The sequence below is a fragment of the Lactuca saligna genome, chromosome 3 (assembly GCF_052625555.1).
Source record: "Lactuca saligna cultivar CGN05327 chromosome 3, ASM5262555v1, whole genome shotgun sequence".
NCBI classification, from domain to species: domain Eukaryota; kingdom Viridiplantae; phylum Streptophyta; class Magnoliopsida; order Asterales; family Asteraceae; genus Lactuca; species Lactuca saligna.
This window is the reverse complement of record NC_136419.1, coordinates 228,480,894-228,498,889: the sequence shown is the minus strand read 5'-3', so window position 1 is coordinate 228,498,889 and position 17,996 is coordinate 228,480,894. Positions and strand designations below refer to the sequence as shown.

General features: G+C 34.9%; 3 protein-coding genes across 3 annotated transcripts; 1 reads left to right on the top strand and 2 right to left on the bottom strand.

Moving 5' to 3' along the window:
* Window positions 1–2,264: 2,264 nt before the first annotated feature.
* TROL (thylakoid rhodanese-like protein) lies at window positions 2,265–6,377 on the top strand. The gene is made up of 8 exons (XM_078986647.1): window positions 2,265–2,967; window positions 3,059–3,161; window positions 3,252–3,338; window positions 3,473–3,547; window positions 4,562–4,636; window positions 4,741–4,821; window positions 4,930–5,208; window positions 5,956–6,377. The coding sequence occupies exons 1-8, from the start codon at window positions 2,369–2,371 to the stop codon at window positions 6,001–6,003; spliced, it is 1,347 nt and encodes a 448-aa protein (XP_078842773.1). The 5' UTR covers window positions 2,265–2,368; the 3' UTR covers window positions 6,004–6,377.
* Window positions 6,378–6,461: 84 nt separating this feature from the next.
* LOC145037893 (uncharacterized) lies at window positions 6,462–8,528 on the bottom strand. The gene has a single exon (XM_078986644.1). The coding sequence runs from the start codon at window positions 8,450–8,452 to the stop codon at window positions 6,509–6,511; it is 1,944 nt and encodes a 647-aa protein (XP_078842770.1). The 5' UTR covers window positions 8,453–8,528; the 3' UTR covers window positions 6,462–6,508.
* A 3,699-nt stretch (window positions 8,529–12,227) lies between these two features.
* CRR4 (Pentatricopeptide repeat (PPR) superfamily protein) lies at window positions 12,228–14,332 on the bottom strand. The gene has a single exon (XM_078986643.1). The coding sequence runs from the start codon at window positions 14,271–14,273 to the stop codon at window positions 12,336–12,338; it is 1,938 nt and encodes a 645-aa protein (XP_078842769.1). The 5' UTR covers window positions 14,274–14,332; the 3' UTR covers window positions 12,228–12,335.
* Window positions 14,333–17,996: the final 3,664 nt, after the last annotated feature.

Sequence of the window (17,996 nt, the reverse complement as noted above, 5' to 3'; positions counted from 1 at the left end):
TAATTGTAAAATAATGTTGGAGACCAACTTTTCCAAAAACATGCAAGAAAAAAAAAAGACACCATAGTCTCCTAAACTTCCCCTCTTGTTGCGACATGCTTACAATGGGAACAAATTTCAACTTATCCTCCATTCTCACCATACCCGAATGATTCTAGTAGAAAATTTCATCTAGAATTTTAGATATATTTCTAGTGAAAGCTTTGAACCCGCCTTGGCTAGTGAATGATTGGAAGTATCCACTTGTCATCATACCGTCGTATAAAGTGATAGTCAATGTACTAATATTTAGCTCGCCTAAAAACTAGCATGCATGCGGCTCATTGAAGTAGTACTTTTTAACTAAATTAATAAATAAAATAAAATATAATAAAAGTATACTAACCCGCTCAACTAGCCACCAAGCAGGTTTATCTTGTTGGATCTATATGCTCAAGAATCAACTTGTAACACCCATAAAATTCAACCCAATTTAAAATTTTTTAAAACATTTAGAAACCATTAAGTTATTACAATTTGTTTTCAAAATAGTTTAAACATCAGAGTATCCCCATAATCAATCATGAAAATATGAGGAGGTGCATGATCACGCCTTCGCCTTCCCGCGATCATCAGAAGTATCTGAAACAAAAGTCTACAAACCCAAACTATGGCCCAATACCGAAGATTGCCAAGCCCGAAAGCCCACTTGCTGAGTACGTAGGGCGTAGTCAGCTCGTACGCTTAGCGTACTCCATCCGGGCCCAGTATGCGCAACATACCAACTTGGTACGCCCAACGTACACCCCAGATTGCCAATTTACACCATTAAGCACTTAATCGGTTGAGACCTCAAGCCAAACTCTCAGACCTGGTCTTAAAGGGTGACGTATCACGTAAAGTTGGCAACTTTACACTCATTCATGTCTTAATGGGACTTAAGGCTCCAAAGGGATCTTAATAAAGGTCTTAATACTTGCATAGACAAATAACATTCATAAAATTTGCACTTTTATGAACTATGGGCCTCATTATAGCTAAGATCTAACATTCATGGCCTCTGGAGTATATCAAAAGCTCAACTTCAATACAAAAGACTTCAAAATGCACACAAGACTCCATAAAACGGATCTAACACAAATGATCATCAAGATGTGAGCTTTTTACCTCAAAAATCTTGCAAATGAGAAGGTAATCCTGGATCTACAAGCTCAAGCTACTCCTCAAAGTGTTCCTCTCTACTTCTTCACCGCAAACACCAGCAAATCACTTTTCAAGCTCAAATCTCACCAAAAGCTCTTAGGGTTTCGTTTTCAGAGTAAAGGGAGGTGGAGGCTGGTCAATAATGTCAATGGGGTGGGTTTAAGTCGTTTAAATATGACACAACCCCTAAAAATTAGGATTTGTCCCAGCCTTGCGTACTCCACGTACGCCCCGTGTACGTGGATGAGTCCTACGATCCGGATTGGGCTAATACGCCAATCGTATTCTAAAGTATGCCCCACATACTAGCTAAAGGACCAAAATGTAAATTTTTTGCATAAAGAGCAAAAAGGGAAACTTATCAAAATTCGAATGTATATTATTCGTTGAAATAGATATACAATTACCTAATTATTATTACTTTAAACAATTAACATATTTAATTTTCAAATCATAATTTTCCTTACAAACTAGACGTCAAAACACCTTGATGCATACGCATTTGATATTTTTGGTTTTCTTGCATGTGTGGAACTATTCAATAGAAATCTAACGGGTTATGCATAGTAATATTATATTCTACAAATCTATAGATATAATCTTTTAAAGAATTAATTTTGTCTTTCAAAAAAGATTAACATCACAGATTGTTGTAGTTTACCCGCCATATCGATACAAACTTTTACAAAAAGAAAAAGTTGTTTATAAATTAGAAAAATAAATAAAGAAAGAAAAACGAGAGTACGTATTAAGATATATGATTAAATTTTCCTAGAGTAATGAAACGTATGCATCAAACAATATAGTTATTAAAAAAATATTAGTATATTACTTTATTAAACTTAATCGATTTTAATCGTTTATAAACTTTGATTATAAAGTCTGTGTGTTAAAAGTCAACACCCTTTAAGCTACATTTTTCACCTTCATGGCATGATACGATTTCTCCACCATACAAAACACTTCCATATAACTCAAAACATGATCATCAAAGCTTCTGATCCTGACTTGCCACATGTCACTCGTTCATTGGAACCTTTCTCAAATTTCCTTCCACCTCAGCACGTCCACCCATATTACACCCTCCAGATTCCAGAACAACCCAGAAATTAAAACAACATTCTCATGGTGATTAACCAACTTTCATCAATCTGTTCTTGAGTTCTTTCACATCAAGGATTATGCTATGGAAGCCCTCAATGCAGTTGTGTTAAAACCCATTTCCGTACTTAAACCAGAACCCAAAAAACAATCATCGTTCCCCACAATTCACCACCTAAAAATCTCAAAACCCCAATTCCATGGCAGTAGTCTGGTGCTTATATCCTCTGTTTTCAATTCTGCTTTCGCAAAAGCACTTACGTATGAAGAAGCACTGAATCAATCAACAACTTCTGATTCCTCATTCTCAGCACCTGATTTGGATATCAGCGGTGTTTTCGATGGTATAATCAATTTCGCTACTGAGAATCCTCTGGTGTTAGCTGGTGGCGCCGCCGCTTTAGCTTTGCCGTTAATCCTCTCTCAAGTATTTGGGAAGAGTAAGCCATGGGGGGTTGAAACTGCGAGAATTGCGTATGGGAAATTGGGCGATGATGAAAATGCTCAATTGCTTGATATTAGGACTGCTTCTGACATTAGGGCAGGGGGTAGTCCAGACATTAAGGGTTTGAAGAAGAAGCCAATTAGGATTGCTTATAATGGTGATGACAAACCAGGATTCTTGAAGAAGCTTTCGTTGAAATTCAAAGAACCAGAGAACACCACATTGTTTATTTTGGACAAGTAAGGCAGAATTGAGAATTCCCCAATCTTTCTTTAAATGATTTAGGTTTTCAAGATCTAAAATTGATGCTAAATGTATGTTGAAAGCCAGATTCGATGGGAGCTCTGAACTTGTTGCAGAATTGGTGACTGTAAATGGCTTCAAAGCTGCTTACGCTATAAAAGATGGAGCAGAAGGGCCACGTGGATGGGCGGTTTGTTAATTACATTCTTTTAATTTTGTTTTTATTTCTTGAAATCTATTTAATTTTTTTTATGGTTTTATTTGTTAATTTTGTATACAGAACAGCAGTCTTCCATGGATATTACCACAAAAATCTTTCGCTTTTGACTTTGGCAGTGTGACAGATGCATTCGATGGCTTGCTTGGTGTACGTATTTCAATTCTCACATATAAACGAATTTTATTGTTTTTCATTTTCTTCTTTAAACGAATTTTAGTGTTTTGCAATTCCTGTTGTTTTGTAAGCAAAGATCTTGAATTGTAATGGTTTCCACTTTCCAGGATGGTTCTGAGGCTGTATCCGTAATTTTTGGCCTCGCGGTGGCTACCGGACTAGGTTTGTTAGCATTTACCGAGGTAAGTAGTACTCGACTCTCCTTGATTTTTTTGATATAGCATCTTACTTTCTTTTTCTTTTTCCTATTACAAAATTTACTTTCCAAATAGAGCAGTCTCATCGAAATAGAAAACCATTTCACTATTATAATTGGGTAGATTTTTCCAAGTATAATGTCCTAATACAAAAAAAAAAAAAAAAAAAAAAAAAAAAAATTGGAAATATATAATGCTATAATAATCTCCTAGAGCTCTTAAGATATTATGCCCTAGTAAGAAAAGATTGAAAGTACAAAATTGTCAAACAAATAAGAGTAAATTACACGTATGGTCTCTATGGCGTAGGGTAATTTACACGTTTGGTTTGTACCTTATTTTTTTTAACTCGGAAGGTCTCTTGCTGTTTGTTTTTGTTACGTGCTTGGTCTCTGTCTCACCTGAAAAGACTATTTTGCTCTTGATTTTTTGATTTATTTAAATAAACACACCCCCAACCCCACCCCCTCACCTAATCTTACCTACCCCACCATTTTTTCCTATTCAAATAATAGTCTTTTTAGGTAAGACAGGGACCACAAACGCATAACAAAAAACAAATAGTAGGGACCAAGTACATAACAAAAACAAACAGTATGGACCTTCCGAGTTAAAAAAATAAGTTGGAGACCATGCACGCAAATTACCCCAAACCATAGGGACCATTCGTGTAATTTACTCAACAAATACAGGCCAAATTACAAAAAATCCACTACATTTTGGACAATTTTTTATTAACCGCTTACTTATACACTATTTTTTCCAATCAAACCATGATTAACCATTTTGAACTGATGAAACCTGATATAAAAATGGTTATTTTGGAAAATTACCAATGAAACCGGATATAAAAAATTACTCAAAATGGTTAATCTAGAAAACGTCTGAAACTTTTATGGTTTGATTAGAAAAAAAAACTAAATAAAAGTACATTGCTATTTATTGCATCTATCTCTTTTGATTTTTGAATTCTGTTTGTGTAATTTTAACTAAATTCAGGTTGAGACGATACTTGAGGTCTTGGGTTCTGCTGCATTGGTGCAACTTGTCACCAAGAAGCTACTTTATGCCGAGGTCATTTTTTTCATCTAGTTTAAAGCAAAATCTTTTGGAAATTACATTTTTGCCCTTGTAGCTTATGTTGTTTAAATATTTGTTTACAAAATTTTCCATGATAGGATCGGAAAAAAACTCTAAAAGAAGTTGAGGAATTCTTGACTGTGAAAATCGGGCCCCAAGATATTCTAAATGATATCAAGGTACTTCAACTATATATATATATATATATATATATATATATATATATATATATATATATATATATATATCTTGTTTTGAATATAACCAAATGGTTTAAAAAAATTCAGGACATTGGGAAAGCTCTTCTACCACCCTTGACTAGCAAATCACTTCCTGCAGCCACAACAGCAACCGAAGAAGCTGTTGTGGAGTCCACTAACTCTGCGCCACCGGAAGTACAACCAGAAGCAGCACCACCAGCAGAGCCAACTCCACCAGTGGTACAAGCAGTAGCAGCAGCACCAGCACCAGTAGAGTCAACTCCACCAGTCAACGCTGTCCCAAAAACCGAAGTCAAAGAAGAAGTGGTTTCTAAACCACCACGTGCACTTTCACCATATCCATATGTAAGTTTCCTAAATTCACCTTTAGCCATCGGATCCACAAACCACATGACATTAGATGGCATGACATAACACGTTGCACTGTGTTTCACATGTATCGGACTAGATTGACAGTGACTCATGTTAGTAGGACAAAAAGTAAAAAGTGGGACATGATGGGAGTGTGATTTTTTGTCCCACTCATAAAAAATGGATTGAGACAAAAACGTGGGCCCTAAGATAGTGGGATTAAAATGACATTTTTTTGTCCTACCCAATAAAGTGGGACATAGACTTCCCTCTTGATCTTTCATCTGTGCGAACGACGTAAATGTCCTGCTCGTCCATTGTAAATATCATTTCAATGTTTGGATTCCAAATGATGAAATACATAATACCCTTGAATGGTTTTTTCAAGAAAATGATTTAAATTAAAGGATTTTACATTTAAGCACATGATAAAAGAGCAAATTTGACCCGATTAGAGTCATATATATTATTGATAGATTTCAATCTTTCTCAACTCAAAACAACAAAGAATCTACTTACTTCAGAATGTTTCTGATTAATGAAATTTTTTAAGCACCAAATATTTTTCTATAATGTTTGACTATTGTTGAAAAAGCTTCAATCTTTTTTATACAAAATGATGAAAATCAAAATTTCCTTGAAAGATTTTGATTAAAGAAACGATTTAAGCACTCCATTTTTTTTCTTTAAATGCTGCTGACTGTTTTTGTTTTTGTTTCGCTTTATGTTATCATATTGTAGTATCCCAATTTCAAGCCTCCGACGTCTCCTACTCCTTCAAGGCCATAGTTTTTTGTCACAATTACGTGTTAAAATTCATCAAGCATCAATCTTTTATGGAACAAGTATTCGTCTGGGAATTCCTGGAGCCTAGTTATGAGCGATAAGTCATTAATGGTTGTGACATCATTATATGTTTGCATCGAGGTTTGTGTGTATGTAATTTTCTACGATGAATTAGATTATTGATACTTGTATTTGGGTTTGTTTGGATTCAATTAGCACAAGTTGCTTTGAAGATCTTGGAAACCCTGGGATGAAAATGAAATGGGAGTTAGATTGAACCCTAATTTATGTCAACTATATTGTCATGTATCATAGGAGCTTTCATGCATACGTGTGTACTACTATTATTTTTTTCTTATTACTATTTTTCTAGAGTACATCTAAATATGTTGCAATTTTCGCATTGATTCTGTTTTTTTTTCGTTTTTAAATATATTTAGAACCAATTTATTGATGAAAAGTAAAAAACATAGCCTAATTTCTACACCTCAAAATACGGAAATCCACATCAATCACACACAACCAGCTTCTGATACAATTCTCCAGATATAGCAGCTTCCATTCTATCCTCAGGATTCAAACCCCCATCACCCTCCTTCACATCACTCTTATCAGCTACATCCTCCGGTTTAATCACCCCTCCTTCTTCAAGAAACAAAGTCAACAAATTCTTGGAAAACCCACTAAGCAGCGCCACCCCTTTCCGGCCACCGGTCACCGGAGTACTCGACGAATCTCTAAGATTCCAAAACACAATCTCCGGAACCTTCTCATACCCACAACTCTTAAACTTCCTTTCTATCGCTTCATAATCAGTCTCCCATGGATCACTGGACGCTTGATCGAACTCCATATCGCTAAAAACAAACACCCTTTCCACCATTTTATCTTCCCCCAACTTTCCTTTCACACCCACTTCCAACATTCTGTCAAAAACTTCCTGAAAATTGGTGTTCAATCCGGCAGCCATGTTTCTAATGAACTCTGTTTTTGACCGGAGGTTACCACCTTCGATTCGGTGGAGCTCCGGCGACTCGCTGAAGGTGATGACGTGACCCTTCCATGGTTCTGCGGAAACTTCTGACACTAATAAGCCGAGAGCCACCGAGACCTCCATTGGTGTACCTGACATGCTGCCGGAGACGTCACAGACTGCTATGCAGTTTGTGAGTTTACCCTTCTTTGATAAATCATCAACCATTCGCTTCCATTGAAGTTCGGCTACTATGGCTGCTCCACTACCTCGATTTAAAGATCCGATGATTTCGTGGGGGAGTAATGCTCCGGCAGCGATCTTTGCATCGCCGGTGGTCACGTTTTGTAGATAGTCACGGAAGCGTGCGTTGTCTCGGTGTAAGAATATGTCGGTGTAGTTTTTCATGGCTATGGAAGCTACTCTGTCGTAGGTAATGGAGCTCCATTGCTTTGCGCTCATGTAAACTTCAGGTAATTTTAAGGCGTTGCGAAGAGGAACGAGAACTTGTTTCCTGAATCGATTTTTGATTTTGAAGACGTAATTAGCGTCATCGAGACCATCGAATTCAGGATCGGAATTTCTAGGGTAAATTATTCTAGCAATTGATTCACAGATCAGTGTGGCGTTATCATATGAAGAATCAACCGTAGGGCACCATTTTGCAGCTAAACTGATTTTGGTACAATCATCGGAATTCAACGATTGAATATCAGATTGTAAACGATCAGCGAAGAAACTCGATACCTGATCGTGTAAGAGCTTGTAATCTGGATCTGAATTGTATCTATTATGTGCTTTTTCAGCCATGGCGGATAGCTTTTCTTTCCTAGATGCTTTTGCTCTCTCTTGCTCTGCCTTCATCTGTGCTCTATTTGCTTCGATCCGTTGCTCTCGAGGGACCTTTTCCCTTTTCGCTTTCATCTCATCGTCGCCATTGTTCTTGTTCTTCTTCTTTTTCTTCGAGAGGAAGTATCGCTTCCGTGATTCACCTTTTCCTTTCACCGATTTCTTCGAAATCCACTCGGATTTCGCAATTCGACGCACTTCAGGACCTTGAATCAGCCTGTAGAGGATCTCTAACAAGTCCTTGAAGTATCCGAACTCAACCAGAAGCGGAATATTCGAAGCTAAGGTCTTCGGGTGGTGATTATGGAGCCAGAGCGCCGCCGTGTAGAAGCTCTCTTTGTCTGATTTTCCACTACCGCGTACGGCTCTGAGATTACATACGAGTTTTAGCGTAGTCAGTGGATTGTGATTCCATGCCACTTGTAGCCGACGGATCAGATCTTCCGGCGGAGTGTCCGGTACGACGTGGAAGAAGAAGTCAAGGCAGGGGTTTTCAGATGACAAGTAGGTGGCGGAGTTGTTCTCGGTGAAGCTTATAAGAGGTAGGTCATCAAAAAAGTGTTTGCTAGTGTCCCCGTCGTTGGAGGTGTTTTCCGGCGAGGACATCGGAGAGCACTCATTGGAAGCCATGTGTGATTTTGTGAAGGCATAGACTGATGACTCCGCATTTAGTATACTACGTGTAGCCAAATCAAAGTAAAGTAATACTAAATGTCAATTGTATTTGATTATCGTTGACAAAAGCAATACCAGTATTATTTTATTTTATTCTTAGTTATATATATTAGAAATAATAATAACCAGTGAAGGTCCCCGCTTTAGCGGGGGTTAGAAGCCTTCAATTGATTTCAAACAAATTATACAATTTGACCTGAATAGTAGCAACACACTTCACATAAGCATGTATAGAGATATGAGTACACATTCATATAGATCAAGTTTCACATAGCCGTGGTTAAACCATGCATAATGGGAAAAGATATCCAAGATTTCAAGAGACATCTCTTATTCATTTTTCCATACCCCATAACCGAGTCTCCATGTTTCAAACACTAATCAAAATGTTAACTATAATTTTAATAGTTTTGTTTGTCCAATACAACTTCCATTCTTAAGGTTTACCTATTAAAATTTCCGGGTATTTTATGTTACACAATTTCTATACCCATTTATCCACTTAAATTCAAATACAACAGGTTTTATTTTCTGTGTTCTTACTTTAATTTACATGTTTTTATGTAACTTAATAACGTCTTTTTTTTTTGTTAAGGTATGGTGTTAATCAAATAAGGTTGAAATGTAATTTGTTTCGTTATAGCAACCGATTGTTATTGAGTAGTTTTCTGTATCTATTTTTTTTCGAGATGTTGGTTGACTCATGAAAAGTTAATTTCCAATATGGATGCATTCAAACAAAAACCATAAGATGGAGAAGCCATTAACTAATTAACGTACACTATAATGATGTCTTTGTGAAATGACATGTTTACCAAAAAAAATATCCTCCAAATTAAAAAGGCTCACCGAAAGAAACATATTCACCATCATCGAAAGGAATATAATCATCGAAAAAGAAATTATGTGTTGAAAAGAAACTATCATCACCCATCGCATTCACATGCATGAGAGGAGAAAAACTCACTGTCAATTTAAAATCCCTCTCAATCTGAAAATAACTCACTCTGCAACATCCAAAACAATGTGGTGTATATTTGAGTACATAACCGCTCTCACTATATACTTAACCACTATTTTCCTTCCATGTTATAGAATCTCGAGAAACTAATTTCTTAAACAAATTATTCGCACCCGTCGCTTGGCGCGGGTAAACGGCTAGTGTGTGTGTGTGTATATATATATATATATATATATATATATATATATATATATATATATATATATATATATATATATATATATATATATATCAGATGGCTATACAAATTCTTACACCTCTTATTCAGAAAAAATAGTCGATCACCCCGAAATGAAGAAATTCAAAATGGCATATTTGTTTAGTTTAATTTTTCAGTATCATATTTATCCTTCATAAACCTTCAAAATATCATATTTGTCCAAATCTTTTTTATAATGTTTTTAATATTTTATAATTATTTTTATACCTTAGAATGATTATAATAATTAAGAAATTTAACCATATTATTCTTACATCTATGATAATAAAATGTGAATTTCTAAATTGTTGGAATGTCGGTCTCTTGACAGACAAAAAGATTCTTCTTCAACATTTTCTATAGAATGTATATTGTAGATATATAATATTTTAGATATGACCATTGATATTTTAATGTTTAAAAAATACATATATCATATTTTGAAATTTTATAAAAAAATAAATATGATATTTTGAAATTAAGTTGGATAAATATGATATTTTAACGTTTAAGAAAAACATATATGAAATTCTTCCCCTTTTATGATGTTCAGTCCAATTTTTTTCTTAACAAAGATAATAACAAATTGATAATTTTAAAAAATAAATGTCTTCAAGACTTTACAAGGATTTATTAAACTGTCTTTTAACAAATTGATAATTTTTAAACTATTCGTCTAGAGCAAAACTATTTTGAACTTGAGATATGACATAGATGTATCTACCAATTTGGCGAAACTCAACAAAAATAAATTCGAACCATACAACTTATAAATATATTTTATTTTTAGCTAAAATATTTTTTTTAACCCTAAAAAGGACAAACTACATAAAAGGTCTATAAAAAGTAGCAAATTATAGGATTTGATGAATAAAGAGGCTAGATGCTTGTGAACTCTTGTCCTTTTCTCATTAGCAATCAAGAATCCATTGGGACTTTAAAAATATGTTTAATTGATATAGCAAAAAGTAAAAGGTGTTTATGTTTTATAATTCGATGTTGATGATTTAATTATATAAATTTTAGCTATACCTAATCATGTATGAATAATTGTGTTGTATAAAAACTTAAGTTTTATAACATACACAGGGACAATTATTGGCCATTATTTAACCATATATATATACACATCACTGGTCTACTATCGTCTGTACATACATACCTTAACATCACGTTATTTTATTAAATGATAATATAATACCTCTAAAAACTTGATATATTTGATATTATTTTATAACTATATGATTTATCTTTTTTAATGTATATAAAATTGTTATGTTTTGGAAAATGAATCGCCATGACATATGTTTGATATTGCTGTCAAACCTATGCTTCATACCATTTAGAACCTTGCTTTTGATCATTGACCACCATCATGACTATTTTGTGATACGTTTTGATGCATAAACTTCATTAAACTTTTTTTATTGGATGAGATATTTGATGTACGTTAAAAAAATATTTTATCGAATTAGAGATAGGCCAAAATGACAAGCATAGTAGCAATAATGTAGCATCAGATAGAACCACCGACAGACTCAACTTGACAGATTGTAACAAAACTGAACAAGTTATCTAATTGCTTTTAGTAAAACTAGAACATGTCCCTTGGGATAATGTGGTTTCATGTGCTTAGTTTACTCACTCACCTTGATTCTTCTTTTGTGACATTCGCATTTTTCATATATCAAAATTTTGTTTCATTTTATGTTCAAATATGTTAAATATTGTATTATTTGAAATAGCAAAAAGAAGAAGAAGAAGAAGAAGAAGAAGCTAGAATATACATATCCAAACACGTTTTCTAGTTTTTTAAAATGGAAAATAAAAACTCAATCAATTTAACCAAAGGTGTTTTCTATATTTTTTATTGAAAACTGAAAATAAAAACTCAACTCTTATTTCAGAAATTTTTTCCAAAAAAACTTAAAACAGTTTCTGACAACCAAACAAGCCCTAATTCTTTCGAAATCATAATACGGTTATGCATGACGGATTGGAATCTATTGACGAAAGTTTCTGATGTTAGGAAACCAAAAGTATCAAATGTGAATGGTATAAATGTTGATTATACATGCAAACTTTCTCATTTTTTGTCACTTTGCACAAGACAACTTTTATTATGAATATTCCATTGACGTCAAACCTCGCTTTGGGGATTATAAAATTTGTAACGCTTTTCTTAACCAACTAAAAAGAATTTATTTTATTTGATTATAAAGTACGAAAAGGAAAAAAGTATGAAATTTAAAAGTGATTGTCTTTAATCTCCATCGTCTTGGTTAAAAAAAAGGAAAAAGTATGAAAAAACTTTTTCCAAGGGCTCGAAACCCGGTCACCTCTAAAAACAATTGAACCCGATTACACTTATATACTTACTTTCGTTTCTTCCTATTACAACATTGTACTTTGAAAAATATGCCGAATTATATCAATACCATCTAAATGTCATAGAAAAATAATAAAAGTATAAAGCCCTAATAGGAAAAAAAAAACATATAATTCTACAATAGAAAGAAACAAAAGTAAGATACTATAATACACAAATATATAAAAGTACAATACTATTTCTTGCATTTAAGCCTATACAGAATACGCAAAACTAGTTATATTCAAATCTAGCTACCAATCAGGAACAAATCAGATTCAAATTTCGACTCTAACCCGAAAGATTTAACATGAGACCAATTATCCAACACCGAATAAATCTCTTCAACTTGTGGATGACACCCATCTCCCACAAAAAATTCATGAAAAGTTCCATCAAGTTCTATCCAACTTCTCCCGGGAACTTTCTTGATTTTCCTCTCTTTCATCATTCCCCTCACCTTTCTAACAAAATCCCACATCCCAAATCGCGCATAAATGTTAGATAACAAGATATAATTACTTGAATCATAACAATCCATCATGATTTCATCCTTCAAGATTGGAATTTCTGTGTCTATGGTATTTTCAAGATTCTTACACGCGCTAAACAAAGCACGCCACATCACCCCATTTGGCTCAAAGGGCATTTGGTCTATAATACCCATGGCCTCTTTTATTTTCCCTGCACGGGCAAATATGTCAATTAAGCAACCAAAATGTTGGATTCCGGGTTCCATTTTGTGGTGTCTTGTCATGATTTTGAAGCACATAACACCTTCTTTTAGTAATCCCGAATGAGCACACGCGTTTAGAACATTTAGATATGTGATCGCGTCTGGTTTTAGGTTAAGTGTTGGGATTTCAAGAAACATATTGAAAGCTTGTTTTCCGAATCCATGGATGCCTAAACCACCAATCATGGCGTTATAATGATCGATGTTTTTTTGTTTTAGGGTTTCGAAAACATGCATAGCGGTTTCTATCATGCCTGATTTTGAATACATGTCTATGAGTGCAACCCCGAGTTTTCCTTCTAATTTGAGACCTTTGTTGTTTATATATGTATGGATAGTGATACCTTCATGGGCATACCCTAAGTGTGCGATTGCAGAAAGGGCGAGTGAAAAAGTGGTGTCATCAGGAGTGAGATTGTTGTCACTCATTATGTTGTGGAAGACGTTTAAGGCTTCTAAAGAACCACCGTTTTGCAAATATCCAGCCATTATGACGTTACATGAGATTATGTCTCGTTGAGGCATTTCATCGAACAGGTGTCGAGCAGTGTTAATGTTGCCCAGTTTTGCATACCCATCGATCAGTTTAGCCCAGCTGATGACGTCTTTTTCTGGCATTCTATCGAAGAGTGTGCGTGCTAAATCAATCTTCCCGCTCTTTATGCAGCAACGAATCATCAAGTTCCATGAAACCATGTCTCTCTCAGGCATTTCGTCGAACAACTCCCAAGCGAGGCTAAAACCTTCTTCCACAACCGCATATCCACTAATCATACAATTCCAAGACCTTAAATTCTTCATCTGCGATGGCAAGGAATCAAACAATTCACGCGCTGATGTTATCATCCCGCACTTAACGTATCCATCTATCATCGAATTAAAACTAATTGAATCCCTCTCGGGCATTCTATCGAACACTTGACGCGCAAACTCAACACAACCGCCTCTAACGTACATCGAAATTAAGCAATTTTGTAAATACAAATCACTTGTAAGTCCAATCTTTATCAAAAACCCATGAACCTGCATTCCTTCTCTAATCAACCCCATCCGTGAACATGCTTTCAAAACCAACGAAAACGAGAACTTGTCGACACAAGCCCTGTTCTGAAGCATCAAGCCCAAAACAAAAACAGCTTGTTTTGGGTCATCCCCATGTGAAAAGGTTTTGATTATGGCATTCCAAACAAAAGGGTCCTTCATTTTTGAGCTCCGCGGAATCGAATGCGAGAAAAAGATATGGCGAGCGAATTGGATTAGAGGAGTGTGTGGTGAAGAAGCAAAATTGAGGATTAGTTTCGTGGTTAGATAAGAGTTTTTGATGAATCCGGTTGTTAGTAATCGAGCATGAATTTGGTTTATATCGAATTGGGTTTTGCAGTTTGGGAGATGAATAAGTGTAGGGAGTGTCGAATTCCATGGCTGCTGGTTTGAACTGACGCAGGTTAGCATCGGGAGGGTTGCGTCACCGGAATGTGTTTGGTTGAATCCGGCAGCAAGATTTATCTGCAATTCGTTAAGGTAGTTATTGGTTTGGAGATGTACCACTTTCGATGCATGTAGTACAAATCAAACATGCACGGCTTTCTTCATTTGCTTTTTAGGTTTATATAAACACAAAATGAACGTATTTCACAACTATTGTCATTTTGATTGTCATTTTGGTTCATAACTCGATATGCATTCCAATGTATAAAAGTACTACATTTTTGCAAATCGAGTATTCATCAGACCGAATGGTATACTAACCACGAGGCAGTTCGTGGTTGAGCTGGCCACGAACCATGGTTGTGCACACCGCCCCGCTGGTTCATGGTAGCTCGTGCTCGTGGTCATTCGTGTTCCACACAACGGATGTAAACGCCTAATCAAATCAAATCCCCATTTTGACCGTTGCTGCTAGCCGTTGAACGGCTAATTTGGTTAAAAAAAAATTTACCCACTTTATTTACCTATAAATACAACACCTTAACTTCTTAATTTTTACACAATTCTTTTCTTTCTTTATACACAAACTACACACTACATCTTCCCAACCAAAAACCATGGATCCCAACCAAAACACCCCTCCAAACTATAGAAATCGCAAACCCGATAACGCTTTTGCGTTAGATACGATACCTCGCCAATTCCCGACTATGGAGTCACCTCAAAGCGGTTTTATCAATCTACTTCAAAGTGGTTCCCCTATCCAACAATCACCACTTCTCCAACAACAATATCAACATTTTCCGGCTTTCCAACAACAACAAGTGCAACAACAATACCAACAATTTCAATAATTCCAACAACTACAACAACTCCAACAACAATCGTCACAACAACAACCACCAAGCTCACAACCACCACTTTCGCTGGATTTTGTTCCGGAAACGCAACATTCACCACCACCTCAACCAAAAAAGAAAAAAAAAAAAAAAAAAAAAACCGGCTCGACCCACTACCACCCAAGAAAGGGTCCCATGGACAAAAGAAGAAGAAGAAAAGTTAGCAGAGGCATGGATGGCGGCTTCCGAAGATCCAATTGTAAGAGATAGCCAGCCTTACGGAAGTTTTTGGGAAAAAGTCTGAGCCATTTTTTACAAGTTAATGGAAAGTGAAACTCGAAATGCCGATCAAATTACGTCGAAATGGCGAGATATTCGACTAAAATGCACCGAGTTTGGAGGAATCTACAACAACCTTCTAAACATACGCAAAAGCGGCTCGAACGATTTTGATGTTTTCAAGGCGGCCATGGACCAATTTGAGAAAACAAGGCCAACACGCAAAGCTTTTCCGTATATGAAACCGTGGCTAAAATTGAAAGACGCCCCAAAATGGAAAGAGAAAACCGAAGGAACTTCCCAATCTTCCGGTTCAAAGCGTTCAAGAAACCCCGATGGAACTTCTCAACAATCGGACGGCCGAACACACATCGACATCAACGACGATCCGATAGATCTTGAAAACAACCAACCTCTTTGTCGGCCTGTTGGAAGAAATAAAGCAAAAAAAGTGGTGTCAACATCTTCGAATTCTAGTGTTATGGTCTTATGGATATGTTTGGCGATAAATTTGATCGGTATGTGCAACTTCAAGAAACGAAGGCCGATGTGATGACTCGGATGGAACAAAAAATGATCGAAGCACAAACATCATTTCAAGAGGCACAAGAGACGCTCCAAACAAAAACCAATATGGAAATCTTGAAAATGAAAGCGGACGACCTTGAGGGTGAAGACTTTGAACTTTTCCAAGTAATGAAAGAGTCGGTTCGAGCCCGACGTAGGCATAGGAGGTAGTTTATTTTATTTATGGTAGGGATTTTTAGTTTTTTTTTAATGTTTTTTTTTTTAATTTAACTAATGTAATTTTTATTTTGATTGTTATTTTTATCTTTTTTTATCTTTTTTTTTTTTTTAATTTCAATTAATGTAGTTTTTATTTAATGTAATTTGGTATTTTAATTTAATGGAAAAACTAGTATTAAAAAATGATTTTAATGTATTTTTGAATTAAATTTAAATAAAAAAAATGAGGTGGAGTGGTATGTTTAGTGGTAAGTATCCTATGTTAGTGGTAGTGAAATGTGGTGCTGATGAGACACTCACCACATATGTGGTATGTGGTGGGTATAACAGATGATCTTATGAGCATCTCGTACTAAGGTTCACCCATACACATAATATGTACATTTCTAAAACCTTAACATGCCACCTAACAATCTAACATTATCTACTTATCACCTACAACCTTATTCAAGTAGTATATAAACATGTTAACCACAATATTTCCTTATTCATACCATAGTTAGCTAATTAATTCACTTTTCTATAAAACCAGTTGAAGTAATTCATTCACTTTCTTATAAACATGAGTTCATCCAAACAATCAGTGAAAAAGAAATCAGTTGCATCATCGTATAAAGATGGTCATTGGCATTGTGAAGAAGAATGCTATTGTTATTCCGATCTTAAACTAGTTTCTAAAGTTGACTAAGATCATCCAAAATGCTATCATGGTGGACCACAACCACCTAAGACGTCCGGTTTCAATGCGATGAAGGACGTATAAGAAGATGAAATGGGCTTTTGATACTATAAAAATATTAAAGTGGCATAAAAGTAGAGTGGTGGTGCAGATAAGGAAATTGGTGAACTTATGGATGAACATGATTTTCTTGACTCTTGAAGATGTTATTGGAATAAAACATGGTTTTATTGATAGCAAAAAAACAAAAAAAACAATGTATCAATTACAATATCTAGATGTGGACCATAAAATATAGTTATTCTATTTTACAAGTTTTTATTTTACATCTACCGTGATATTAAACTGATTATCCTTTATATAACTTATGTATATTTATATTTCAAACATTTCAAAGAACCATATTACATTTTGGACCAACCAAATGTCAATCAACTATATATTATGAACTTCAGATTGTCCCATTCAGACAAGGTTTTCTAAAATTGCTTGTTGTGATAGCCAACTCCTACAATTTATAAGAAAAATAATTGCTATGATCTCTTGTTCAAGTGGCTCAAACTCCCAATGTACTGTACACAAACAACCATTTCTTTAACATATGTTGATATTAAAGCCAAGTCTTCAATTTCTTGGAGTGAAAAAAACCCATGTAAGCATTTATGTGGTATGATCAAGAACTACCTAACATTTGGTATAAAGAGAATTGCATTGAAATCTAGTATGTAAAAACCATTTGAAGCACACAATAGTAGTATGGTGTTTATGACCAAAATTTTGATATTTATGTATGTGTCATTCACTGTTTTTTTTTTTTTTTTTTTTTTTTTTTTTTTTTTTTTTTTGTTTAGTTTATTATAATGTTGTTTAATACTAATCATGTCAAGACGTGACCATAATTAGTTTGATGTCATTGTAATAGATTTGTAAGATAATTCTATTGTTTGGTATCCTTTTGGTATAAGTAATGAAAATGAAAACAATCGACATTAATGAAATCATAACAAATGACATATTAGTGTTCAAAATATACTACATAATGTCTTTTTTCTAAAATAGAAAAGTGTACTTGGTACTTGCGTTACTTCCAACTGGGCAATCACTATGTGATCAAACAATCCTATGTAACTTTCAATCAAATTCATGGCATTATTAGTCAATAAAACTCTCTTCTCAAATGGTGGACTTGTCAAACATGCTTCT

Bases quoted from the DNA above. Each gene is read 5' to 3' on its own strand.
- TROL (XM_078986647.1), top strand. From the start codon at position 2,369: ATGGAAGCCCTCAATGCAGTTGTGTTAAAACCCATTTCCGTACTTAAA. The intron at 3,548-4,561 runs GTAAGTAGTACT...AACTAAATTCAG, and splicing joins GTTTGTTAGCATTTACCGAG to GTTGAGACGATACTTGAGGT. The intron at 5,209-5,955 runs GTAAGTTTCCTA...ATCATATTGTAG, and splicing joins CACTTTCACCATATCCATAT to TATCCCAATTTCAAGCCTCC.
- LOC145037893 (XM_078986644.1), bottom strand. From the start codon at position 8,452: ATGGCTTCCAATGAGTGCTCTCCGATGTCCTCGCCGGAAAACACCTCC.
- CRR4 (XM_078986643.1), bottom strand. From the start codon at position 14,273: ATGCTAACCTGCGTCAGTTCAAACCAGCAGCCATGGAATTCGACACTC.